The sequence below is a fragment of the Anopheles ziemanni genome, chromosome 2 (assembly GCF_943734765.1).
Source record: "Anopheles ziemanni chromosome 2, idAnoZiCoDA_A2_x.2, whole genome shotgun sequence".
In the NCBI taxonomy this organism is placed as follows: Eukaryota; Metazoa; Arthropoda; class Insecta; order Diptera; family Culicidae; genus Anopheles; species Anopheles ziemanni.
Genome location: NC_080705.1, coordinates 73,373,343 through 73,392,826, shown reverse-complemented (window position 1 = coordinate 73,392,826; position 19,484 = coordinate 73,373,343). Strand labels below are relative to the sequence as shown.

At 47.9% G+C, this 19,484-nt stretch overlaps 1 protein-coding gene across 3 annotated transcripts in view; it reads left to right on the top strand.

Annotated features, from left to right (window-relative positions):
• Nucleotides 1–19,484, top strand: part of LOC131293161 (RNA-binding protein Musashi homolog Rbp6) — a 527,017-nt gene that overhangs the window by 349,201 nt on the left and 158,332 nt on the right. For all 3 annotated transcript variants that reach the window (XM_058321250.1, XM_058321243.1, XM_058321257.1), the window contains exon 6: nt 878–970. In XM_058321250.1, the coding sequence (XP_058177233.1) occupies nt 878–970 (93 nt within the window). The remainder of the gene's footprint in view (nt 1–877; nt 971–19,484) is intronic.

Below are 19,484 nucleotides of genomic sequence, written 5' to 3'. Positions count from 1 at the left end.
CTGTCGTTCGCCTCTTGGAACGATGTTTAGCTCCTTCAGCTCTTCGGTACACGCACACACACACACACACACACACACACACTCAGATTTGGCGCCGATTGGTGGGGCTCTATATTTTCCCCCGGACGTGTCTTGAGACATTTTTCTTCCGATCCATTTGAGTATCGGCAAATTTGCACGAAGCATTTCGAGGCCGCAAAACCACCGAGTGGTCCTCGAAAGGGACGTAATCCCTTTTCTTTCCTTCGCCAACGGCACTCGAAAGCACTTTATCGTCACTCCGGGTCTATCGCGTCTATCTGTCACGATTGTTCAATAAAAATATGTTTCGTATTTATACGGTCCAGCCCCCCGGTTCCATCGGTGCAATTGAAGATAATTTATAATCGTTCTCGCTTTCCGTGCGGCCAGCTCCTTCGGCAGGCATTTATGTGCTTCGCCCCGGGAACCGGCAATAGGAAGGGGAAAATCTGTGAATAGCAGCACAAAACGAAGACGACCATAAATAACCTTCGGGGCCAAAAAACCCCCCGACTTGTCCATGGTCACGGGTAAATCGCATCGTTTCGATTTCATCGGTATGTCTTATCATTGCTGGCGCTTTCCTTTGCGTTTGCGTTTTTTTTTTCATTTTCCTCCACCGCGCTTCCTCGGCACAAGGGCAAAATTGCCGACCCATTTCCATGGCCACACGGCTTACACATCTTCCCAATCATTTAGTGACCATCAATCGTGACCGTTTACGTGCTTATTCGCTTATATTTTTCCCGTTTAACCAGCCGCCATGCGATGCCGCATTTTCCACACAACGACCGTTTCAATTAATTCCTTTTTTCTTTCTTCTTCCTCTCTTCCGCCCCCCCTCGTCGGCGTGCAGATGGTGACGAGAACGAAGAAAATATTCGTGGGAGGACTATCCGCGCCTACCACGCTGGAGGACGTCAAAAGCTACTTCGAACAATTTGGACCGGTAAGTTTTCGATTTTCCTTCGTGTTTTTTTTTTCTTCTCCGCCAGTTTTCTCCTGCAAGCGATTCCGTGAAAGGTTCCGGTAAGATTACCCCGCTCGACTCGCACAACTGTGTCCCTGTAAGGGGGAGAAGCTGAGGGCTATGCTTCGGGGTCGTCTACTACGGGAAATCCTTGTCAGTGGAAAACTTTTCTACTTAAGCTTTTGTCGTGAGGTTTAAGGTCCCCAAATTGGGAAGTTGCGGTGGACAGACGGTTGTTGCTGTTTGCCTCCACGTTTCGCTCATTTGAGCAGATAAATGGACGTACGGTAACGGGCCCAGTTTTTCCCCGTTCACTTTAAGTACACCCCGGGCGAAGCGGCTTTGTGGGAAAATGTGCTAATCATTTCGATATCAGCCAGAAATCTCCAGCTTCGCAGATTGGCTCGAAGCTAAACGGGCGAACAGTTGCTTGACATAATCCAGCCGGGGTGGGAAGACAGAGGTTTTTTCTGCCGCTTAAAAACTGTTCTCCAGTGACAAAGAGAAAAAAACCCGGACATATTCCAACTCGCCAGCCACAACGGCCAAGCGATTGGCGAAGTTTGCATTCATCCAATTGTCCAAACAAATTCCCTGGAGGTATTTTAAGTTTCCCCCGGCCCGGATGACAAACCCGGCGTGGCCAAACGTGGACGTAAAGGAGGGGCCACGGTGGCCGTTGTGTTTTCCGTGTCGATGTCGCCATCCCCGCCCCCCCACCCCCCCCCCCCCCCCCCCCCGCCCCCCGCCCGAGGGAGGTTTGGGAAAAGTTAGTCGCCATCCAGCCGAGGGGCTCGGGATCAACATTGACCGTGTGGCTTTACCCTATTTGTCCGCCGTTGCCTTCCCCCCTCGGGGGGATTCAAATAACCGAAGCAAAGTGCCATCCGTGTCTCGAGGACCGAACTAGCGGAAGCTAACGGAGAGTTTTCTCCATTTCACCACACATTATGCCGAGGGCGATTTTCCACCTTCACACCTAGGCTTTGGTTGTTGGGATCCAGTTTTTTTTCCCGTATTCTTTTCTCCCACAGAGACTCCAGCGTTTTCCAGCGCAGGTGAGAAAAAACTAAGCGCACACAACACCTCCCCTCAGCTCCGGATTCTTTCTCCCTCTCGTGTTGCGGAAAAGACAAACACAAAACCGTACGTGACGCTAGCTGATAAGCTTCCCGGGAGAGTGAGAGAGAGAAAGAGGGAAGGGAAGAAAAAAGGGCTGCATCAGGCGAAAGCGAAAAGTCAAATTAAACAGCCCGAAAATTCATGGCGAAGGGTGGCATGGTGGTGGTGGAAAACTCTCTGCTCGCCACAAAAAACACGTTCCCGGGGCTTTTCGCGAATGACAAAGTGCGGAAAATAGCTAATAGCGTTTAAGGAAACTAAAATTAAATTCATATCAGTTTTGGGGGAAAAGTTTTTTGCCTGCATTTTCCACTGCTGCCCTCTGAATTCTTCTCTAGCCATTTTCCCCCGAGGTTATCGTTGGGCTTTTATCTTCGTGTGCCAGGTGAACGTTCCGTGTAGAGGGTTATTTTTATGAACGGCTTAAAGTCGACCAGTTACTTTATCTTCCCGCTTAGGGGAAGAAAATGCCCCCCCCCCCCCCCCCCCAGAGGGTAATCACGTATTGTAATTTATTACCCAACATTTAAAGAGTTTTGTAGGCAAAAGGTCAATCTTTTCTTGAGCGAAACACGTCCGAAGCGTTTACTTCGCTCATCGTTCACTTGCACAAAGAATCTTATCGTACACCTCAAACCTTCCCACGAAGCATATGCAAAGTTTACGTGCGCAACACAACCGCACACGCAAACAATCAAAGCCAAATCTAAATACCCCTGTTGTCGTTCGGTGGGAAATCCTTGGATTTTCGATCCCTCCCGGTACCGGATTGCCGAAACGAAGCCGGATCAATGAGCGGCGGTCGTGTCTTTGGGTGGCGTTCGTGTTCCCGGGCCATTGCACACGCACCATTGTGCGCGATGGCTGCCGTCACCGTCGACGCCCGATGTCGAGCACCGGGTTCGATTGCCAGTGTTCGCCATAATATTGCACCACTTGTCAAGTGCAATCGAACGAAAAATACCGTACTTTTGCCTGGCATTTCGTACGCCGGAGATTCGGTGGGGGAAAAACCGCGCCGGGCGTTGGCGAGGAGGTGGGAACGGTTAGACAATAGTTACGAGAGAAACACTTGTTAGTCAGCATGCTCTCGAAAAGTCTATTGATTCCCGTGTTGTTGTTTGTTCAGTCTGCACATGTTTATTTGTTCCCCGCTCGCCTCGTGCCGGAGGTTTGGAGCCGGGATCGCATGCACTTCCGGTCGAATCTTTGTTTGGTAGTTTGGCAAGAAACCAAGGGGGGAGTGGGGAGAAAATAAAAGGAGTGAAAACGCTAGCGTTCGAACATATGCTCCACTCCAGCGACACATTTCCAAGCAGTCTGAAGCTCGGGTTGGGTGTGCAACGGAATTTGAACAATTTCCCATCACAATAGCCCAAAACCGGTCGACTTGCATTCAACCCCCCTCCCTTCCCTCCACACCACCCCATCGTTGGAGGCAGAAACGTCGACGGAACGATCAGCGTCTTCATCGACGACCCGGGGGATTTCTCGCCCGAGAGCGCGTTTTGTGAAACGTGCTCGTTTGCTGCGGATTAAATTCATGTGCAATTGATTTTCTCAATTTACACTCTATTTATCGCCCCCCGTGCCGCACCCTCCCTGCACCCCCTTTTTTATAGATTCCCCCCACCGCAGGATTGGCGATGGTTTTCCTTATGCATCGCTTACCATCGGGCGCTTTTCTTTCGCCCAACATACGCTTCGCTGGATTCTCCGGCTCGTTCCACATAAACCAGCATAAATGGGCAATGTTCCTGGAGCGGAATCTCTGAATCGAAGCGCCATGCACGCTGCTCAGCTGGCGGTTCAATGTTCGTGTCTTAGGGAAAATCGTACCCTTCCACGCCCGCTTTCCGCGGCTTCCATCTTTCCATCGGGGTTTTCCATTGTGTGAAAGTAAAATCCTTTCCAATATATGCGCTCATGTTTCGTACACGCGCTTTGCTGCAGATGCGTTTCTGCCCAACGAACACTACGTTGCTAACGGCACACACACACCCGACTCAATCCCCTCCTTCCCCGCTCATTATCCCACATTGCATTTTATCCGTCTCGAAAACTCGCAATAGCTTTACACTTGAGCGAAGAATGGATCGCTTCCAGCTGCTCCGTTTCGTCGTCGAATCTTGGTTCGATCATCATCACCATCATCATCATCATCATCGTCATCGTCGTCTAATGTCGTTTCGGTGAAGCGTTGGAAAATACGGGCATATTAACGGCATATGAAGCGATTGGAACGGAGAAGCTCGGCATGGAATTGTCGTCCGAATTTATTGCGGTTTCCCATTAGATGGCCGGATAAAGGCTTTTCCGGTGCGCTCGCGAGTCACGCCGGGTTGCCAAGGTCCTGCTCGATGGTTTCCTTCGATACCCGTCGTCTGTGGCATGCATGTTTGCACTCGAAGGTTCCTTGTTTCAGGCCTTTCGCGGTCGGTAAAGTAGAAGTTCCGTTCTTGTGTTGGAGCAAAAGTTGCTGTAAGACTGACTTTGGCTAAAATGGTAACGGTAGGAAATGAAGAAAAAAAATGGTCCGTGATTCTAGAACGTTAACGGCCTAACCAACCGCAAACCCGGACGGTCGGAGGAAATGCAAATTAAGCGAAAGGAGAAATGAATTTTCAAAACTCATTAATTAAATCCGATGTCACGCTCGATTGATTCTGTCGTCGGTCGGAGCGTTTGTCGGTTTCGCACCATCGAGACGCCGTACTTCCGGCCGTTTGCGTTTCTTCGTCGGGGGGAGAATGTGTGATTCCTTTGCACCGCACCCACACCGGTTTGCCGGTTGGTGGATTTATGTTCTGTTTTCTCTTTCATCGCCACTTGACATGCAAATCGGAGACGGTTTGATTGCGCGCGGTTGTCGGTATGGAAATAATTCCTTTCGCTTCGCAAACCGTTCTTGCCGAAACGAAATCTAACGCCATCCCCTTCCGGCTCAGAACAATATAGAAAAAAAAAGTATTTCCTCTTAAGCATCGAACAATTGTCCCATACTGTTTATGCTCTTAAATCTGCTCCGGAGATAGACAAAGCGGAATAAATACGACCGAAGATAAAAACGAATGGTGCCTGGTGGATCTTCAACAAGTAACGACGATGGCAAAAGGTTTTTTGTTTTTTCTTGTGCGGAATTGAATTCCAAGCGCATCGCCACCGAAAGCAGCCCGGCATTATGTTGTTTCAAATGGCCGTAAACATGGCAAAACTACATTCCCAGCCGCACATTCGAGACACACTTAATGTATGCAGATCGCTGCATGAAATCCACCGAGCGTGCTCTGAGAATGGAAAATATCGTCCTTGCTCCTTGAGGCATCCCATCCGTATATATGTGAGTGTGTGTGTTTTGTTGGTGTGTCACAAATCGGCTTGGCGAACCACGCAATGGGGGTACTTCGAATGTATGCTACGTTCGTACCCGTTCTGTTAACGGTTTTTTACGACGCCCGTTTGTTCGCAATGTTGTACGATAATGTGCGAAATAATTGGGACGATTTGCGTTTTCCGTTCGCCCGCTGATCCAAACGGCTCAACGCTCCTTTCCCAACTAGGCGGTAGTTTTTGTAAGTGAAAACCCGTACCCGAAGTAACAAGTTTTCCTAGTGCTACTGCCCGAGAACTATCGAGATGGGAATTTTGTATGCCTTCTCTCTCTGTCTTGTCAACTTGAAGCTTGTGGTTTCTAGGAAAGTGTGTGTTGTGCGACCCGAACAGCAACGCTTCCTGCAAAAACATAACGTCCCGCAAGTGAGCCCGGCTTTCCATGAATCGAATGCAAAGTTTTACAAGAAGAAAAGTCATACGCATTCGCATGCGGTTTGCAAAACCCGTGCTCTTTTCCTCTTTTGCATTGAAACCTGGCACTAGACGAACATGGTTCGACATCACCAAACTCCCCGCCACGAGGCCTCCTTCACGGCACCAGGCGTCTCCATCATGTTGGTTGTTGTCGACGTCGTCATTGACGATCCGGGGTATAGTTTCTTATTTTATTTTATTGAATCATTTTATTTGCATATATTATTGCACATTTGCGTCAGGCCAGATATGAGCACACAAGGGTCTCACAAGTGGGTATTGTTTCCTTTCCTCTCTCTCTCTCCCCCTCCCTTCTTTCCTGTCTACCCGTTAGCTCGACATCACTCTCGGAACTATTTGCAATGATTTCTTCACCCGGTGTCACTATCGTTGCTTGTCGTATTGTTGTTATAGATGTTCTGGTGGTGTGGCGGGGGTGGCAGGCTCTGTGTTCAATGTTCGCATTGTACAGGCATCGCTATTACAAGGGTAAAAACTGTAGCCCCGGGGCGTAGAGTTTTCCTTCCCCGCGGGGGGAGCGGAAAGTTCGAAGCTCTTTCCCGGGAACAAAGAGAGGCCAGAAGGCCAATCATTGTTGGATTGGTTGGGTTTCTTTGTGCAGCGGAAAATGCGACGGATTGTGCCGAGGGAAGGAAGAGGACCCGGTCTCGCTCTCTAACGGTGCGAAACGTCATGCAGGAAGTGAACCACACACATCGACCACTGTTTTATTGCCACTTGTACAGTCGTTTGATGGTGTCGTATGGATTTCCGGCGTTGCTCCCGCGAGTCGGATTTTTGAAATCAATTTTTATGATATAATTTTACCCCTCGCAACACACAGCCACTAAAACGAAGAGAAGATCGAACAAAAGCGGTGCCTGTGTAGGGATGCTTTCATATGCCAACCGAGGGCAGGATAATAAACAAGAGATTGTATGAGTGGTGGGTTTTATTTTAACTCACATAAGATAATTTTTTGGCATCATTTAGGTTTTTTTTGCTCCACTTAAATAGTTCTCGAAAGTAATATAAATTATGCAAAGAGATTCATGTTAGATATACTTTTTTAAGTTTTAGATATACTTTCTTAAGTTATCGATCAAGAGCTTAGTTTGGTAGTAAAAATTTAATATAACAAATTGACTGAAATTTCACGAGTATTTAATGTGAATTGAAAAAGAGTCCAATTTCCGTGACTCATTGTGCATCCATTGCGCGTCTAAAATTTCTTTTGTTTGAGTACAAAAGTAAGAAGGAAAAACCTCAATCAAATTTTCTACAGACCACTATTTGCGTTCACCACTAGTCGATTTTCCTCCATTTACATAGTTTCACAGCATAATCGAAAGCTTGTGTGGGCAAAGGAAAAGAAAATCCTTTATTCCCACAATTCGATCCACCGGTTAGTTCGATTGGCCGCAAAAGTGCGATCGTGGATGTGAATGACTCGTATTTCATTTCGATTTTCGACCAACTTGCACGAGCTGGGCAAATATTGACTTTGCCGCTCCAGCGAACGACGGCGTGGTGTGCGCTAGGGAAAAATCTAAGGTTCAAACACGAAAAAAAACCAAAACCTCCCGCGCACAATCCAGCTGATGAGCGGCTGCCGAGTAGTAGTGTTCGGTTGTTTGAGCCAGCAGATAAATGGTATTAGCCCTTTATTTTCCGGAGCGCCCCATTCATCTGCGGAACGGAGCTGGATACTTCGATCGCTGCAAGGATTAGCCGATTTTGCCAGCGCACATGCCGCATGCACAAGTTACACGAAACAATTGGAAAAAGCGAGTGCAAATTTTACGACCACCGTCGCGGGAGAAGAATAAGGTAAAGTCTGATGAAAGGTTTCGAGCACCCGAGGAGGAGAGTAGAAATGGAATTAAAAATCAATATTGAAACAGCACACGATAATTGATTCGTACCGACTGCTGGTATCGCGAAGATGATCTGCTATTGGAAGTTGATTAAACGACCTGAAGGGTAGGTGGAAGGATTAAGACGATTTATCCGTTTCTGCGGGTGAAAATCGTGCCGTTTGAAATTCGAAAATTTTGAAGGATCAACTCATCGGGGGAAAAAAAAGCTCTCCCATGCTGCAGATGAAAGTGCTCCGTTCGACGAAAATTTGGGTGAAGCGCTACATTAAAAACCTCCCAAGCCGAGTTTTGCACATGAGCGAGCTCACGAGAGTGCTACTTAAAAAGATTAACATTTGACGGGTGGTCGGCATCAGCGGGACCGTTCTTTGCGGCTTTCCTCGAAAGCCATCGTCAAATGGGATCGTCAACGTGGGCTGCGAGGATAGACACGGAGGACCGGTACCCGTTTGGGCTACGAAAAAACCACCGAAAGAGGACGAAACCTTAACCCAACCATTGCCACTCGACCGTGTGCTTAGCGATTATCTTCGGGATTTGTAGCGCAGACCGGACGGGGCCAGCAACATTTTTAAGAGGCGTCACCGGGAAAAGAGAAACAAGGCATGAACAAGGCTCCGACATTGCCGGGCCGTCAGTGTTAAATGAGGGAGTGTATGGAAAAAAAAACCAAACCTCCCATAGTCGCACAACCCACTCGAGCAGCCCAATGTTATGTCCATGGTTGCAAGCCGGGAAAGGATGCCATCCGAGTCGGGCTTGCGCGAAACATGTTGAAAAGGAAAAGTGCAAGAGCGTTAACCAACCAAGATTAAAAGCTCAAACTCTTCTGCCACCTTGGTGTGTGGGTTCGCGAAAGGGGAGGGCCCTTTTCGAGCCATCTTTAACCACGGATTGGGGGGGGGGGGGGGGGGGGGAGGGTGGTTGCGACGCGCTGTTCATTGTGGTCCTGGTGATGGTGGCTTTTTTCCTTTCCCTTCTTCCTCCCCATCGTTCTCCATCCGGAAACGGTGAACCGTGCGAAGCGAGAGCTGGTCCAACGACCTGCACATAAATAAGACTATTTAAAAATTCATAAAGCATCTCTACCGCTCCACACCGTCCTCGCCGACGACGTTTGCCCCACCTCCGGTTGACAATATGCCCGCACGAAAGTGAACACCGCTTCAAAACGGGGTTGCACGTAAGGCATATGGCAACATGCAAAGTGTAACAAAATCTCGCATGTTCGCCGGAAGAGATGAGTGAAAATGAATGGTCGAGTCCACATAGCGCACGCTAAACGAATGACACCCTCGAGGGTGTACGGGGCCGGGTGGCGCCGAATGTTGAGCCAGGTGGATTTGCTTTGGTTCACATTTGTTCCGATTACTTTCGTTTTGTTTCGTGGATCTGTGTATGGCTTTGCCGATGTAAACACTACTGTCACCGAAGCTGTTCAATTAAAACCAGCAATCATTGCATTTTTGGAAGGTTTGGGATGCAATTCTTTTATTTATGTTTTGATTTGTAATGAAAATTGCAATGAAATTGTTAAAAAGGAATGATATTGAGAGAAATATTAATTTTTCAAGTCACTTAACTCGCTTCAACCATTGGAATATACTACTTTTCCATATCACAAAACATATAACTTTCTTTTAGCTTCGAAAACCGTTTTTCCCTGTTACTCCAGTGAAAATTATGAAGTTCATGTTTTCCACCCATGTACTACTTACTAAGCCTCAATCGGAAGTCGTGTAGCCACGATTCACCTGCACATTGTAGTTCTATCATCACACACCACCACCACCATGCTCATCCTCCTCCCACTTGCCCGTGCTTTGTTACCTTTTTAACGGTACTTCGGGAAAAGCTAGCACCATGGTGAAAACCATTTTCGCGGACGCAAGAACGTCCCATTATGTTGCGGGGGGCCCACGGTAGACTTCGCAAAGTGGGTGCCGCAGCCGAGAACCGAAACTTCCCTTGCCCAATATTAGATAGAACATAAATAAACTAAATCATTTTAATGTTTATGATCATTATAATTATTGCTTTTAAAGTATGTATCACCATTAGCGCACGTACGGGCCGTTACGATGACTTGCGGCCATCTTTTTTGAACCTCGTTTCAGAAGGACGTACTCCGGAATGTCATGCAGCGTGTTCGAGTAGGGCCCCCCCTTTTATGTGGGTCGTCGATGAGGTCCCACAGAGGTAGTATGATGTCGAAAACGATTTCGCTTGCTCAGGCTCATGTGTGTTCGGCGATGTTTCGACATCGCCGTCGATGGGATGGGTTTTATTGGGTTAAAAGTTTGGCAAGTAGAACACACGAGAACAGAATAAGGTGCATTTTACATGGCATGCCTCTAAAGAGGACGGTGGACGTTGTCAGTGTTAGTTTATGTTAGCCGACAATAATCAACGATACTGACATTGCTTTTTGGGGATCTCTTACCTACAACGCATACAGTGAACCTAATTCCACTTCTATGCAACTGAGAAAATCATATCGTCTTACCAAATTAAACTAAAATATAGTAGAAGGTTGATCAGAGATTTTTAAAGTGTTGTTTTAAATCCTTATTCTACCAGAAAAGAATAAATAATTAGAACGAACTGCATAAAAGTGGAACATGATAAGAAAGGAAATCCCGAGAGAACAAAGCAATCGTTGAAGACAGTAGTGGCTAATTTCACAACTACTTAGACGCGCCCGAGTATTCTCATCATAGTAAGCCGCTTTTATGTTACAGGCTCAAGTTGGCCGAAGATATCCATCAGAACCAGCATTCTTTTCTCGAAACGATAAACCGGCCTAGAATTTCCCTTTTTTTTGTGCTTCCCTTGTAATCGTACTCCACAGCCGGACGGCGAGCAAACACAAAATCCCCTCGTGGAAACGGTTGAATGCAATCCCCTCCAAACGGGCGCTTCCGGGACGTCCTCGTGGCAGCCATCATTCCAAAAGGGATGCTGATATTTGCATTCTAAGCATTTCTTTTCCCCCTCCCTTATATTTATCCGACCCGCCGGTTTTTCCGTCCTCCCGGTTGCTCGTTCGGACGGGTTGTGCGGTGCCTGCTGACACAGGAAGATTTGTGTTTTATGCTAGCTCTCTGCGATTTTTGTGCTCCAGTTTTTTTTTCGTTTTGGTCTCGCAAACCCCAAACCCAAACGTACGGGTTGCAACTGCAGCTTCCTTGTTTTTGTTCCGAGTCAGTGAAGAGCCGCTCGCTGCCGATTGGCCTCGGAAACGAAATTCTTTTGATTTTTCTTTCGCTTTTCGCCAGCGGAACGGAGGCAGGCAGGTACCGTTGGGTGAAGGAGCGAGTATTGTTGCAGTGTGAGTGTAAGTTTTGCGTCGTCTCCTCCTTGTCATCAACATCATCATCCACTCGGGCAAGAATCGGGGTGTTTCTTTTGACCGAGATCAACCATTTCCTCCCCGCACCGATTTCCAATCCCCCCCCCCCCCCCCTCCCCCCGTCACACACACACACGGAAGGACTCTTCACCAACGATCCCTTGCGTCTTTACAGGGATGATCCGACGGCAACAACCAACATCCAACATCTGACTCCGAACGGCTCGCGAACACTGATTGCAGCACTCACTGCAACGCCGTGAGGATCGCCGGAACTCGGAAACATCTCTGTACCTTTTAAGGGAGGTGGGTGGCAAGGGGTGGAGCGGTAAAAGTGTCCTTTCTCGGGTCGGCCTTTGTTCGCGGCCGATAGGGACGATGGCTGCGCCGTGTGGCAACGATAACCAACCAAGTCCTCGTCCTTGCACCAAGTGCACTGAAGTACCGGAAACCGGGCGGTGGCATCGGGTGGGGTGGGAGTAGGGGGAGGAGTAAGAGGGAAAAAGGATAAAAGCTAAGCTTGTTACACGAATCCTCTTCTCAAAAGGTTGATTGTTTGAAGTGGATGTGCGATGAGTATATATTCCAAAAAGATGACTAAAAGAAAGAAAATAAAACATATACACACACATATACGATGGGGAGAAAACTGAGTGCGAGTGAGCGGGAACGATGCACAAAGTGTCATTGGGACTGGTTTTGTGGCCTTGCTCACACACACACACACACACACACACACATACAACCGCTTGCCTGCATGCACCATGCACACTACAACGATGTCGGTTGGTTCGGACGAGTCGAGAGCATGGTTTGCATATTGTTTCACCTTCCTGCACCGTCCCGGCGCTTCCTGGCGGCCATCTGGGTGAAGAACCGATGGCGCTGGGGTGTCGGCTCTTGACGCGGTGCCCGGTTCGCTTGCGAAATAAATCAACCCCTTGGTTTCTAAGCTTACCAACTGCCATAGGTGAGGCGTGTGTATCGTCGTCCTTACAGGCTGGAAGGTACAGCGGGAAGGTGTAAGGGGTTCGGGGAGGGAGCTGATAGTACGTGTCATTTTACAGTAGATTTAATTGGGAATGGCTGATGACGAAGGTTGTTAAGGCTGCTGCCACCAATATATATCCTGGATACGTGCTGTCACCGATGATGATGGCGCTGTTTGTCTTTATCATGGGATTACATAAAAAAAAATGAAGTCTTCTTTCGATGGGACTTCTCATGGCGATGGCGTTACTTTGAGCAAATTGAAAATCACAATTTATGCTGCTGAGATTTGCGATCTTTTCTGTTGTCACGTCACACTCTGAAGAATACAGAATATTGGAAAGTACATACAGTTACAAAAAAGAACAAATCGAGTAAAAATGGGTTTGAGTTGACTGGTTGATAAATTTCTTCTCAAACCTTATAATTAAAATTTTATTTTCAAAGGAATGACTAGTGATCTATGTATAACTTTATATTTTTTTTAAATACCATGCAGACAAACAATCGGCAATGATGAAGAAAGGTTCTTTTCTGCCCTTAAAAAGAAGTAAAATTAGTTTATAATATTTTAAAAGATATTTCATTGAAGTTCAAGCATTTTGTTTTTATCGTCAAACAAACAGATGATGTGAAAAGCCAGCATTGGCTACATGACATTGTGTGCTGGTTGGCATTACTTGTTGAACCTTCCTATCAACCCCCGAGCGAGTTGATATAAATTAGTTTGCCTAACAAGTCCCAGCGGGGGGGATAAAACAAAACAGTTCGTAACAGTTAATATGATTTAACAGGAAAAATATCTCCCCCAACACCTCGATTTCCCCAAAGCGAGTGATTTTCACCACCCACGCCGGCTCTGGTGAGTGTCGTTTACAATTTGTGCGACCATCCAATTCCTACGAGCACTTCCTAGCCATTAAAAATAACTGCTCGGCAACTGTCTTGCGATAAATGTCTTCGCCGAACACGGAGAAAAAGCCGCTGGAAACATCTTTTGGCTATTAGACTACTGTGCGGCGGGAAGAGGCACGGGTGGTAAGGGCAGCTATTCTTGTTGTGGCAAAACATCCCGATTGTTTTCCCCCGCTCCGCTTCCTCGCTCGCTCAGGTACGGTCGACCTCTTTCGCTTCGCTTCCTCCTAAAATGGATAGCGAAAACCGGGAGCCATTCTGCAAATAACCAAATCATCATCAATCCCGAAAAACGAGAGTATCGTCGGCCATTAAGCTTAACGATTAATTAAAACCTGATCTACCCCGGTGCGGTGCGATGGCGTGCCGGAGGAGCGCCCCGAAAAGGGCTAACAACGGTAACTGCGAGTGTCTACGGTTGGCAATACGGTATCGCAACTGCCATTTTGTGTTGCGCGTTCGTGGGCTGGTTAGTTTTTCCTTTTCTGTGTTTCACCTTGCCAGTCCGTTTCCTTTTCCGACCAGCGTTACCATAATCTGTTCGTCGTAAAATACCGACAACCACTTTTCCTTATGTTTCCCCATTCCAACTGCGAGGGAGGAGGGCGCATTAACGAGACGGCTAAAAACAGTTTTCTAATGAGGAACAACCATTTCCCACCCGAATGACCATTTCTGACATCATTTTCGTGTTTTTGTGTCTGATTCGCTCGTCATTTTTCGCCTCCACAAAGCATCCGACAGCTTCTCGGAGGATATTCACATAATCTTACAGCACATTTGTGTGTGTGTGTGTGTTTACACGTGCTTCTTCTTGAAGCGCTCAGGACGACAGTGTTCGGTTGGCATAAACCTCAAAGAATGTATGGTGGTTTCCTAACAAAGGAACCCCACAATGGTCGTCTTCTTGTCTCTCAATGTTCGGTAAGGATGAAACAGAGAAACCATCCAAAAACGCCGTAACGCTTTGTAACGCATCCTTAAATCGCTCGTTTGACACTGTTGTCGCATCGCCATAACCATCCGAGACGGCTTTGAGATTACGAACGTCAAATTAACCGAACACAAATTTCACTACTCACACCCACGCACACACACGCACACATGCGTGCATTGACACGCTTCCAACCGGTTCTACCTGTCGTGGCATTTCACATCAAACCGCACCGCATTTCCTTTCCAGCATGGAAAACGAGGGGAATGGAAATTCGGTGGTTGCGAGGATCAACCACTCGAAACATAAACATCGCGGAAGACGTCGTGAAACGATGCGAAAGGATGCCGCGCCCCCGGCTTTCCCCAGCCCCGTGCGCTTCAGGCGTCTTGGACTTTCTTTAATGAGGCTCAAGTTTTATGCGTACACTCTCGCTTCACCGGTGGGTTGGGGTCGAAAACATGGCTATAACAGTTATCCACCCTGTTTCGCCTCCGCTGGCAGCCACCCGCCGTTGCCGCTGGTTTGGCTCAGGTGAGTGACTTCCGTGAGGAGGCGTCCGACGCCGGGTTGCGGAAATAGTTTAAAGTTGCACCTAGGGGTGGGAAGAGGGGGTGTGAGAGTGGGCGAGTGAGAGTTCCAGCCAACCCCATGATGTGGATGGTGACTATCCGACGTTATCCGATTCCGGTGGCCTCTGATCTTGACGGGGGCCCATCTTGTAGCGGAAGATGAGATCCTTCCCGCACTTTCCCTTCGAACCTCGGCTTTTGCAATCCGTCGGACAGATAATAGGATCGCAATAGGACGGCGACGATGACGACGGTGATGATCCTGATGCTGAAAATGATTGTTATGGTGATAGACGGATGGATAGAGATAACTCTACGCCTGTCCCTCGTATTCCGAGTGCTTTCGACGAATGGGCTAGGAAAAATGGACACGCTTAGAGTGAAAGGCGGGGAAGGTTTCCCGGGCCCGGGTTGTATTTTCACAGCTATCCTAACAATCACACAAACGACCCAAGTGTTCCCACACACACGCACACACACACAGCCACACACGTACACAAACACTCCCGAGATGGTGCCGTCTTTGATGGGCACTCTGTTTGAAGGAGTTGCACGATGGTGGCGTTCGTACCGGTTCCCAAGCTGAGAGTTTTGCCATGTTGTGAGAAATTAAATGAATCCCCCTGAACTCACTGCGCACAGGTAAGAACGTCTTATCCTTCTCTCCGGCAAGGCGATGCGAACCGATGTGTGGTCCCCGGTGCGGTTCGGAAGAGTGTAAATCTTATGAAAACCTTTTCTTCACCCGTTCGTTAACCCGCAGGACCTTATCCGGTGAACGTGTGTGTGTGTTCTGTTACGCGTGGAAAATTTTACCGCACACAAAGACGAGTTGGGGGGTGGGAGCTTTTCCCCTAGAACCTCACCGGTGCCTTGCACGGGTGGAAAAACTTTCCAACCGCTTTCACCGGCGGGATTTCATCATCTTCCATGATTTTCCCCAGCGGCCGTAATGTCTTCCCGGGGCCACAGGGGCAGGGGCGCATCGTGAGGTACGCGCGAAACACAACAATGTAATTAAAATTTAGTTTGTACATGGTGTTTTTCGCCTCATAACGGTGGCCTGCAGTTTCGTTCGCCGTTCGTTGGATGCGATTGCGTGTCGGAGGACACTCTCCGCGGAGAATACCTTCCCGAAAAATTAGTACCTGAAGTCGTTCCACAACCAACGACGGTGCTCTTCTGTGCGACTTTTCGGATCTCGGCAGTACGATATATGGTACCACACAAACACCAATCGCACTTGCAAGGGTACGTCGCTTAAGCCGTAACGGTGTTGGGGCGTGCATTAAGTATAATTATATTAATAATCGTGACAGGTTAAAAGCATGTTACATTCTTCGGAATAATAGAACGCCCGATGTTCCTCCTCGGTGTCCCAATGGACATCACCTCAACGCCATAGCGAAAATATCAAGAATATACCACGGAATGTAAACTGTCTGCCCGGACGGGGAGTTTCCTGTCACCTTCCTGGTTATACGGGTTAGCTTTTAGTTTAATTAGTACTGGCACGTGAACTGCGAACATCTTGTTCCGCGGGCGAAAAGGGCATCAGCCCAGGGATCTTCAGGTGCAGAACGCAGAGTAACAAAAATCTCTGCTGCACTGCCGAGCGCAATTGAAGCTTTGCGTCTTCCGCTTTCTGGCCAAGTAAAATGCATACCAAATTCGAGGATATGGCTTGGGTTTTGTGGTTTCTCTGGTGTTGACACTGATCGAAGTCGCTTCCAGAGCCGCAGTCTCATAGTGGCGGTAGTCTCATCAACATTTACGTCCTATTGAAGCCCCGGAACCGGATTTTATTTCCATCTTTTCCTTCTGCTGCAATTTTCTCCGCAAACCACCCTCGGCTTCCTGCACCACAGGAAAGTTCAAACGGTGGTCGATTGCGTCTTGTTGTACGGTTCCTGTCCTCTTCGCTAGATCCACTTAGAACGATAGCAAGCAGCAGAAGCGCCGGCTGCAGCAGGCCGTTTGATGAAGTACTCGGCGTCTACTGGAAGTGCCATAATCGAGTGAGTGGAGGACGATCTAGGGGAATTATGGTTCTAGCCGTCTGTCGTCTCAAGGGTGCCTGGAATGGAATCATTATGAAGGATTTGACAGTGATTCGAACAGCAGAGTGATGAAGAAATATTTTATAAGAGGTATTCACATTGTTTGTTAATCTCTATTTTATTCTCTTTATTTTCAGGTAAGTTTCGGATTCGATTGAAGAGTTTTCCATTGTGCGTAAGTAGTTAGTTGATCATATAAAAACGAGGGAAAGTGTATCAAATTTCAATGTTTTTCCAAGGCTGCGATGTCAGGGCATCGGTTAAGAAAGTTGCAAAGTATCGACTGAAACGAACCAACCGGTAGGTTCTACCTGACTTTGCAGAAATTGCAGCCGCCTGTCGGAAGGAAATTTGCTGCGCACGATTTTTTCAACCTCGTCCATTCTTCCTTCGTGGAGCTCGAAAAACTTTCCAGTTAAGCCAGGCATTCTGCATTTGGCCTCCAGTGGCATGCATGACGTCAACGCCGCCTCCGAGTCGATGCGTACCAAGGGTTTCCACTATGTCTTTATGCTGACGTTCGATAGGAGGTGAAACTGACTGCCCTGAGGGAAACGAGTCGAATGGAAATTAGAATGAGAAATCAGTTTTCAGTCAAACCAGGCAAGATGGGAAAATGGGAAAATTCCGGTTTTCGGAAACATTTTACGCCGTCGACGTTGTCGGGCGAAGCATATACGATGGGACGAGGGGGGGGGGGGGGGGGGGGGCAGGTAGAGTTCGGCCAAGTTATATTCCCTTGGGGTCGTTGACGGGGAAAACTGTCTTCCGATGAGACGCAGGACGGGGAAACTGGGAATGCCGAAACCCCGGCTGACTGAAGGCTTACAGGCAGGAAATAAGTTTGCTGCAAAAATCGAAGGGAAAACCTGTCAACTTTTCACCAGTCATGCTGCCGAAAAGTCAGCCCCCGGCCCCCACTGCCTGCCCGCCTTCTTTCGTCGCCATAATTGCGTTGATGGATTGAAGTTTTACCTGCGTTGTCGAATGCGTGTCAATATAGGAAAAAAAGGCCGAGGAAAAAGGGAACAACCGAGACAGTTATGAGTGCAGTTGTTGAAGGAGGCATTTCACTATTGTTTAGTGAAAACGTTGAGGGCTCAGGAAGTTATCGAGGGAAACACTGGTGGATATACTTGTTTAACAGTCAATATCAACAATTTTAGCCGGCCGTGGACGAGAAAGCAATTTTTAATTTTGTTGCACAAACATTAGTTTTTGAAGACTTTTGCTTTATGTGAACCTTAGGTTTGTATATTCCTAAGCAAGCACGGCGTTATTTGGATGGAAAAGGAGTGATTCAATTCGATTGCGAAAATTGCAGTCATCAACAATGGCCGATCCTTTCACTGGCAGCACACAACCGCCCATCGTAAGCACTCGCCCGTCGGTGGCTGTTGTGTACTGAATAATACCAGCGAATGATTAATCGTCACCAGCGAAATTGCCTCACCGTGCTCAGGGCTTCAATATTTATCTTCTTAATTACCAGCAACGGCCGTCCGGCGGATGGTGAAGCCTCCGCGCGCACTTATGTGCTGGTCCGAATGGTAACGAGTCGAGACAGTGATGGCCCCCGGGGGCGTTCCCAGGGCCCGAAAGGGGAACGGGTCGAAGGGGCGGGCGTGCATTGAATCGTACCGAAACCGAACCAACTGCCGACCATTCCCACCATCTTACACAACCGGGCCGAACTTCCGGCCGAACACAGCACATCCGTGCGGCGAAAGCGGGGAGAGATAAATCGGTCCGATCAAAAAGAGGATTCCTTTTTCCGGCGCTTTTCTTTGCTTACTTTTGCCCCCCCCCCCCCCCACCCCTACGCCACCCGGCCACCCAGGAGTGGCCCATTCGGTAAAAGGCTGGCATAATGGGAAAACAGTGAAGCGGAAGATGCGCTCCGGAGAGCTTCCCCGGAGAGTGGGTCGCATCACTTTGGGAACGGCCCGGGGAAGTTTCGCGCATCACGGTGGCCGGATCGGGCGTTGTCGACGTGCTCATTTTCGGTGGCCCTCGGACGGTGAAAAACTGTCGTCATCAAGCACTCATTAAAAGCAAATATCAATCAAGAACACATCTCCCATTCCGTTGTCTTTCTGTCGCTGTTTGGTTCCAGTGGGCTTCTTTTTTTCTTCTCTTGCTTCCATCGCCAAGGAAGGATTTTTCCCGAAATTGCCTTCCACCCTCTCACACACACGTGAAGCGAGGGCGGCTTTTTTCCGCTTTACGTATTTTCATTTCCTCTGCCCCATCCGGTATCGGATCGCTTTAGCTGCTATCGATTTGTGCTCGCTCGAATCTGGACGATTGATTCGATTTTTGTCGATTTCTCGAAGGCAAACCCGGCACGACGGGTGGAACGTTTCGAGCAAGGACAAATTTCCCGCTTGCCCGTAGAAGGAAGCCCATCGGGGAAGGGAAAACAACAAGCAAAAGACTTTGGGGGCGTTTCTCGGCCACGCATCTCATCTGGAAATATAATCGAAAACAAACATTTCTTTAAGCACTTCGACGTTAGCCACCGAACGCAAACGATAATAGAAGTAGAACCAAGATGTTTGGGGATGGAGGGGGACGCGTTGTCTTTGAACTGAACTTGTGGATATTCAGGAATTTTTGAAGAAGGTTTGCTCTAACATTTTGGGTATTTTTACAATCAGTTTAAATAGGTTTGATAAAGAGCTCGTTTGAATAAAACAAGTAGTATGATGTTTATCCACAATAATATCCATTACGGATTCAGTTTTAAACGGTTCATCGAGACAGAAATGTTTCCTCCAAAACAACTTTTTCTGTCTGTCGTTGGATAGTTGTTCGAGTTTCTATTTTCTGTGAAACAAAAACCGTCTAGGGTTCAACCT